Raw genomic sequence first — 8,365 nt, forward strand, 5'->3', positions numbered from 1 at the left:
TCCTTAAGTGGGTATTGATAATAGTACCCTGGGGGAGGGCAACTTCTCCGAGAGTGCTCCATAAGTATGTATTGAAGATTGAGTAAATACTTTTAAAATTCTTAGAACAGTATGTGGCACATAGAAAGCGTTCCATAATGCCACATTATTGTCAGTGACAGAAATAACCTCGGCTGGGCGCAGTGGCTCACGCCTGTAATTCCAGCACTTTGGGGGGCCAAGGTGGGAGGCTCTCGCGAGGCCAGGAGTTCAAGACCAGACTGGGCAACATGGCAAGACGCCGATTGTACCAAAAAAAAAAAAAAGTTACCCGGGCTCGTGGCGTGTGCTTGTAATCCCAGCTACTGGGGAGGAGGTGGGAGGATCGCTCAAGCCCGGGGCAGCAGTGAACCGAGATCACAACACTGCACTCCAGCTTGGGCTACAGAGCGAGACCCTGATTCTCAGAAAGAAAGAGAAATACCACCGTCCAGGGACGGAGAAGGATGATTCTCCCCGCTTCTCAGGTTTCTATTCCTTGCCCGGAAGAAACCTAGTCCTCCCAGGTTAGCACGCCGCTCTAGCCCAGCCTCACGTCTCTACTGCTGCTCAGCCAGCCAACGCCTCTTCTGATTGGCTCAGACGTGCCTGGTGCGTGATGACGTCAAGAGGCGCCGGCGTTACTATAAGAGCGTAGCCTTGTCGGTGGCGCGCCTCTTCGTCAGTGGCCGGCTCTTGCGTTCAGGTGAGGTGTGGTGATGTCCTTTTTCGCTAGGGTTTGGGTTGGATGGTCGCGCGGGCCTTCCGAGCTTCCATGAGTAAGCTAAAGGCGTTAGGGATTGGAGTAGGGTGGTTGAACGGGAGTGCAGCACAGTAGTGGGGGCGGATACTGGCGATGAGAGCTTTGGAGGTTATTCTCGCGAGATCCAATCCGGGCGCCGCAAGGTTTTGGCGTAGTTGTGGGACTGCGCAGGCGCCGCCCGGAGCTCTTAGGCTCACGCTTCCCTCCCGGGCAGGCGCAGACGGGTAAGCGGAGCCAACATGCCGGTGGCCCGGAGCTGGGTTTGTCGCAAAACTTACGTGACCCCGCGGAGACCCTTTGAGAAATCTCGTCTCGACCAAGAGCTGAAGCTGATCGGTGAGTGGCCAAGGCTTCTGGGAAGTGGTGCGGCTTCCGGGAGGAGGCGGGTAGCACGTGGATGAAGGCGCCCACGTGCTTGATCTAGTCGGCCCCCTAAATTTGGTACTCTTCGTGGTTTGGGAAGGTTCTGTGTATCCAAAGCTGCCAGGGTAGTTTTTGTACCAGTACGTGGGACTACACTTGTCCAATCCCTTACACTTTTCCACTCTCTTCTCCCCACCAGGCGAGTATGGGCTCCGGAACAAACGTGAGGTCTGGAGGGTCAAATTTACCCTGGCCAAGATCCGCAAGGCCGCCCGGGAACTGCTGACGCTTGATGAGAAGGACCCACGGCGTCTGTTCGAAGGTACGTATGGGAGTCCACAGCAGAGCGATGGGGCGCAGGGCTTGTGAGGGCATTCTCCGTTCTGCCGCCTCTGTTCTAGTGATGAGTTGTGTCATTGGACAAATGGAGCCAGCCTTTTAACTTAGTGTTTTAATGGCACTTGCGGAGTAGGAAATGTGGAACTGGATCAGTCTTTGTCCTGTTTCTTAGGCGTGTGGCTTTTTTGCCCAGTTACTGGACCTTCAGTTTAGTAATGACCAGAGCTAAAGATAGGCCTGCACATTTGGGCACTTGTCTATATCTTTATATGGTATCTCAAAACAGTACTGCTTGTGTGGCCTGTTTGCTGGTGGTGAGAGTAGACTAGGAAGTGGAATTTCTGGAATAAGTGATGGTGATAACAGGGTTTGCACGTTTGCTTGCTTTATTTTTTTTTTAATTTTTTTTGTTTTGTTTATTTTTTTGAGACAGAGTCTTGCTCTGTCGCCCAGGCTGGAGTGCAGTGGCTCAATTTCGGCTTACTGCAACCCCCGCCTCCTGGGTTCAAACAATTCTCCTATTTCAGCCTCCTAAGTAGCTGGTACTACAGACAGTCACACGCCACCACGCCCGGCTAATTTTACTTTTGATTCGGAGTCTCGCTCAGTTGCCCAGGCTGGAGTGCAGTTGGTGCAGTCTCCGCTCACTGCAAACTCTGCCTCCCGGGTTCAAGCGATTTTGCAGTCTCAGCCTCCCAAGTAGCTGGGATCACAGGCTAATAATGCACCACCACGCCCGGCTAATTTTGTATTATTAGTAGAGACGGGGTTTCACCATGTTGCCCAGGCTGGTGCTTGCTTTATTAAGCTGGTTAAGGACATGTAGATGGCATTGAGCAAAGGCCTGAACAGGAGAGAATCTGTAAAATGTCTCAGGGAACAGCATTTCAGGTGATGACTTTAGAAGGGCATGCAGATCATATAGATTTAGGCTTGCTTTACTAATTGTGGTGGAACAGACATTAACATGAAAGTTGATCATGTTAACCATTTTGTTTTAAAATTTACTCTGAGATGCGGTGTTATTGGAGTGCTTTCTACGGCAGATTGGCGTGACCAAGATTGGCATTAGTATTTCCTGAGACGCTGCTTTTGCCTGAGTTTGGGTAGTCATGATTTGTGGTGAAAAGCAGTCTCTGCACCTGAGCCCTGACTGAGGCATGAGAGTGGTCATCCACGTTAGGCATTGAGAAGGTCCTGGAGCATGCTTAGCCACAGATTATCGCAGTTTGACCCGGGCTTGCAGATGTTAGAAGCTTTTTTTTTTTTTTTTTTTTTTTTAAAAATAGGCACAGGATCTTGCATTGTTGCCCAGGATGGTTTCCAACTCCTGGCCTCAAGTGATCCTTCCACCTCAGCCTTAAATAGTGCTGGGGTTCCAGGTGTAAGCCACTGCACCTGACCCTTTCATTCTTTTTGTCAATTTGTAGACCCCGTTGACAATCTCATGAAAGTGCTGGAGATCCCTCCCCCGTGGATACTGATACTGGGTGGGAGTTTATCCCAGAGTCCTGTGGGGAGTGGGCTACAGCTGGCTCTGGTTTTAGGGAGGACTTTCCGAATATAGAGCCTAATCGCAATGAAACTTAGTCATGTGAGAAAGCGGTGCAGGTGTCTGAGGGATATTTGTGGTTTTCCAAGGCAGAAGTGAAAATTCCCAGGGGGTAGACAGCTGTTCAGGTAAGTACACTTTCTAGTAAATGAAACCCTCTAGCCTAGCCAGGGACGGGAAGGAGGAGCTTGGATGTTTGCTCTTTGGTGTAATCCTGCCTTGATTCAGATCCAGCCTTTCCCACTAACGTGTGACAGGCGAGATTCTGAGTCTCATCTGGTAAAAGACTGAACAGCCCGCTAACATTTGGCTGGCAGTTAACCAACAGATAGAGGCCAGGCGCGGTGGCTCATGCCTGTAATCCCAGCACTTTGGGAGACCGAGGTGGTCCGATCACTTGAGGTCAGGAGTTGGAGACTAGCCTGGCCAACATGGTGAAATTCCATCTCTACTAAAAATACAAAAATTAGCCGGGCCTGGTGGTGGTCCTGTGATCCCAGCTACTCGAGAGGCTGAGGCGGGAGAATTGATCGAACCTGGGAGACGGAATCCGCGGCACTGTGCTCCAGCTTGGGTGACAGCGAGACTCCATCTCAAAACAAAAAAATCAGGAATTCACCCTCAGCACAACTGTGAATAAATGTGGGAATCACGTCCATTTTTCAGATCAGAAATGAAGGCGTTGTAATACCTGCCTTGTATGACAAGGACCTGTTTCCCACTGAGGTCCTCCCTGGTTTGCATTTTTAAAGCATTTTAAATTCTCTTGGTGCATTGGCCCAGCGGAGCCCGTGTAACAGTACTCAGTAGCAGGACATGGTTTTGTTGAAGGTGTAAGGTTTATTGTGCTGTTGAAAACTATTGTCTTCATACTTCAAGGTTTTGCCTGTGGTTGACTCTTCTGTTCTTTTTCAGGAGATAGATGGGTTAATAAATGTGGGTCGGGCGCGGTGGCTCACACCTGTAATTCCAGCACTTTGGGAGGCAAAGGCAGGCGGATCACCTGAGGTCAGGAGTTCAAGACCAGCCTGAACAACGTGGAGAAACCCCCTAGTCTCTACTAAAAACAATACAGAATTAGCCGGCCATGGTGGTGTGTGCCTGTAATCCTAGGCTGAGTCAGGAGAATCCCGGGAAGCAGAGTTTGCAGTGAGCCGAGATCACCATTGTACTCCAGCCCGGGCAACGAGGGAAACTCCGTCTGAAAAATGATTATAAATGTGAAACACTTTCTTTTTAAATCATGGCTTTATTTTGCCTAATGGTGATGATCTCACTTTGTCTCCCAGGCTGGAGCACAGTGGCATGGTTGTGGCTCACTGCAACCTGGACCGCCTGTGGTTAAGTGATCCTCCTCAGCTCTTGTAGCTGGGACTGCAATCCACCATGTACCACCATGCCTGGCTAATTTAGTTTTCCTTTTTTTTTGTTTTGGTACAAATGGGGTCTCACTATGTTGCCCAGGCTGGTTTCAAACTTCTGGACTCAATCGATGCTCCTGCCTCAGCCTCCCAAAATACTGGGTTTATAGGGCAGGCATAAGGTACTGTGCCTGGCTGAAGTTTCTATTTTCTAATGTAAACACAAAAAGGCATGAAGTGTCCAAGGAGGTAAATGATCCCAAACTCGTTTTCATTGCCTTTTGGACATGTTTTTGTATTTTGATATTCAGGTGTTTAAAAATTCTCTGATGTTGAGCATTAAAAAAGAGAACAAAAATTGAAGCCATAGTATGACACAGGATGCTGGAAAGGTACACAGCTGGTGTTTCCATTTTGATTCTATCTCCCTACCTGTAACTGCTCCCTATTGGGAAGACTTTGGGTCCTCACAGTCAGCTAGCTTTCTTTCAAACTTCGCTTGGAGGGTAACAACAGTGCCAGGAATATCAGAGTGCCTGATGAATGTGGGTCTGTTTATTAAAGCTTGCTTGAATTGTTTGCTATAACTAGTAAGAGGCACTTTTTATAAAAGTGCACATAATAAGGAAAAAAGTTTGAGGTGTTTACCCCAGTGTCAAGGGGCAGTTGATTTGCTGAACGCGTACGGGATTATAGCAGTGAGTGGGATCCTACAGGAAGACATTTGCCTTGACGGAGGTGGGCAGGGGGAGTCCAGAGTATTAGCTAGAAGCCATGGCTTTGGACAGGGTAAGGAGCAAGTTGTCCTGAGCCTGGGGTGTAGTAGCTGACATCTGTTGGATATTTTATGCAGTGTGTTGTTAGGTTATATACATACTGTGTATATTTTTAGTGGAAAATTTCATACAGAATAGTAAAATGAATGACATGTACTTAGCTGGAAAAATTCTAGTGTTAGAAATTTCTTTTCTCTCCCTAAAAGGTGTAGGTACTGATATTTATGGCATAGGGAATGTGATTTAATCTCACATCTGGTTAATCAGAAGAGCTTTCTGGACTCAGGATATGAACTCTCAACCACTGTGCTTTGTTAACGGTGGTAGTAGCTTAATAGCAGCTGCACTTGGTCTTTTGCAGACTGAGTCCTTGTAAGGAGATGATTTCCTTTACTGTTGTTAAGAATGTGGAGCGAGGGATGTGACACTCTTCAGATGAGGAGGCAGGTATATTTTGCCCTCCTGTCACCTGCACGTTACTATGGATGATGGCCTGACACCCATAGGGTGGTTGTGTGTGTGTGTGTGTGTGTGTGTGTGAGACAGGATCTCACTCTGTTTCCCAGGCTGGAGTGCAGTGGTCCCATCTCAGGTCACTGCAACCTCCGCCTCCAGGGTTCAAGCAATTTTCTTTCCTCAGCCTCCTAAATAGCTGGGATTACAGGCAGTGTGCCAACAGCCTGGCTAATTTTTTGTATTTTAGTGGAGACAGGGTTTCGGCATGTTGGCCAGGTTGGTCTCAAACTCCCGACCTCAAGTGATCCATCTCACACTCCCAAAGTGCTGGGATTACAGGCGTGAGCCACCACGCCCAGCCCATAGGATAGTTTTGACAGTGATATGGGTCACAGTGACTGGTGCTAATACTACCTGTGCCTCACCACCGTGACATGGAGCTACGAAGAGGTGGAGCCAGGATTTGAACCCAAGAAGCCGGAGGTCAGAAGGCTGAATCAGTGCTTCCTCCCACTGTTCCCAGGCAACGCCCTGCTGCGGCGGCTGGTCCGCATTGGGGTGCTGGATGAGGGCAAGATGAAGCTGGATTACATCCTGGGCCTGAAGATCGAGGATTTCTTAGAGAGACGCCTGCAGACCCAGGTCTTCAAGCTGGGCTTGGCCAAGTCCATCCACCATGCTCGCGTGCTGATCCGCCAGCGCCATATCAGGTACCACCTCTGATGGGCGCCCGAACCTTCCTCCGCCTCCCCTCTGGTGGCTGCCCTCACTAAGCCTGCTGTCCTATCTCCTATGCAGCCCTCGGAAGTGATGGGTGTGAGCTCACCCAGAGGGTACAGATTCACCTTGCACACAGCTCACCAGGGAGCTGGGGCAGCCTCATGCCCCAGTAGCCCAGCGCAAGGGTCACTGCGGCTCTAGCCGTACACCTTGTGAAGGCCTCTGCCAGGCATGTGGGCAGCTGGACAGGTAACAGCTCTTGGTGTCCCCAGTGGAGGGAGAGAACCAGCCTCTCCTCGCTTGGGTGGTGGGTTCAGCTGTCTCCTGACTCGTTTATGAAGTTGATTCCAGACCCTAATCCATGACTGCTTTCTGGGTACTCAGTGTGCCCTTCCTGTAACGTGGCACCATTGACGGGGAGGAGCTGTACAGGAAGAGGGCAAGATGTTAGCGTTTAGAATCTCCGCCCCAGCCCTTCACTAAGCCTGTGAGCCGCAGGCAGAGCCTCGTGTGTCAGCGTAGCCCCGGGTTGCTGTGCTGTTGTGGGCATTGCTGCCGCACGTGGTAATGCAGCTCAGTGTCAGGCGTGGGGTTCAGGATGTTTCAGACTCGGAACTTGGGCTCTTATTCGGCCGCCTCATTTGCTTTGTGGTCTTAGGTGGGATACTTTTGAGTTTCTTCTAGAAAATGTGGTTGAGAAACTCACCTGAAGCGTTTTTGGGGGTTAAGGTGATACCCTCAAACCCTGGACTCACATGAGGCCCATAGGATCAGGAGCGCCCTTCCCACAGTGCCTCGGTGTCTGTGGCCATGGCAGCCTCATGGGGTGGGTGAAGAGGAGAGAGTGGTGCCTGAGCTGGGGTTAGCATCCGTTTCTCCTCCAGTCCACTTCACTTTGTCGCCTCTTCCAGGGTCCGCAAGCAGGTGGTGAATATCCCGTCGTTCATTGTCCGCCTGGATTCCCAGAAGCACATTGACTTCTCCCTGCGCTCTCCCTATGGGGGTGGCCGCCCGGGCCGCGTGAAGAGGAAGAACGCCAAGAAGGGCCAGGGTGGGGCCGGGGCTGGAGACGACGAGGAGGAGGATTAAGCCCACCTTTCCCTCCTGGGCTGCTGGATTGTCTAGTTTTCCTGCCAAATAAACAGGATCAGCGCTTTACAATTGGTGTGTGTGGGTGTCTCCTTGACTCTCCCCTGCTCTGAACATGCAGCCTTCCCTGGGAGGCTCAGGAGCGTGCCTACCAGACAGTGGTCCCCGGCCTCGCAGTACTACTCTTCCACAGTGGTGAACACATGTTTACCAGAAGCTTCTGTCATCAGGGGAGAGACCAATGGTCTTTTGGGAAAAACAGTCAAAACCAGATGGAGGCCGGGCGCGGTGGCTCAAGCCTGTAATCCCAGCACTTTGGGAGGCCGAGACGGGCGGATCACTAGGTCAGGAGATCGAGACCATCCTGGCTAACACGGTGAAACCCCGTCTCTACTAAAAAATAAAAAAACTAGCCGGGCGAGGTGGTGGGCGCATGTAGTCCCAGCTACTCCGGAGGCTGAGGCAGGAGAATGGAGTAAACCCGGGAGGCGGAGCTTGCAGTGAGCTGAGATCCGGCCACTGCACCCCAGCCTGGGGGACAGAGCCAGACTCCGTCTCAAAAAAAAAAAAAAAAAAAAAAAACCAGATGGAAATTCCAAGTAAGCCGGCGTTTGCATGTAGGGGCGGGAGGGAGCCTGTCGATGCTGGGCAGGGGAGGCAGCAAGTGGAGGTGGGGGCCCGTCCTGCCTGTGGCCCTGGGACCCTGACTCCGCCCAGCAAGAGACAGGTGGGGCAGAGCTGGCCTGAGACTGGTTGCTGGGGACGGTGAACTGTTAGTGACTGTTTTTGTTGGGGAGCACTTCACCGAATTTGCCGGTTTCAAAGCTTGTTTGTGTTGTGGTTGATGTTGGGCAAGTTCCCAGTTTTGTCTTCACACGTAGGGGAAGTGGGTTTGTGTAGGGGAAGGGGCATTGAGGGAACTCTTCCT

At 50.9% G+C, this 8,365-nt stretch overlaps 1 protein-coding gene across 3 annotated transcripts; it reads left to right on the forward strand.

Annotated features, from left to right (window-relative positions):
* The first annotated feature begins 688 nt into the window (after window positions 1-688).
* On the forward strand, window positions 689-7,509 carry RPS9 (ribosomal protein S9). Of its 3 annotated transcripts, XR_013408547.1 has the most exons (6): window positions 694-724; window positions 996-1,117; window positions 1,344-1,466; window positions 6,152-6,338; window positions 6,427-6,597; window positions 7,260-7,509. XR_013408547.1 is itself a non-coding variant. In NM_001265659.1 (5 exon segments), coding segments are annotated over 4 exon segments (585 nt in total). In that variant the 5' UTR covers window positions 689-724; window positions 996-1,020; the 3' UTR covers window positions 7,438-7,509.
* Window positions 7,510-8,365: the final 856 nt, after the last annotated feature.

Source organism: Macaca mulatta, chromosome 19 (genome assembly GCF_049350105.2).
Source record: "Macaca mulatta isolate MMU2019108-1 chromosome 19, T2T-MMU8v2.0, whole genome shotgun sequence".
Lineage (NCBI taxonomy): Eukaryota > Metazoa > Chordata > Mammalia > Primates > Cercopithecidae > Macaca > Macaca mulatta.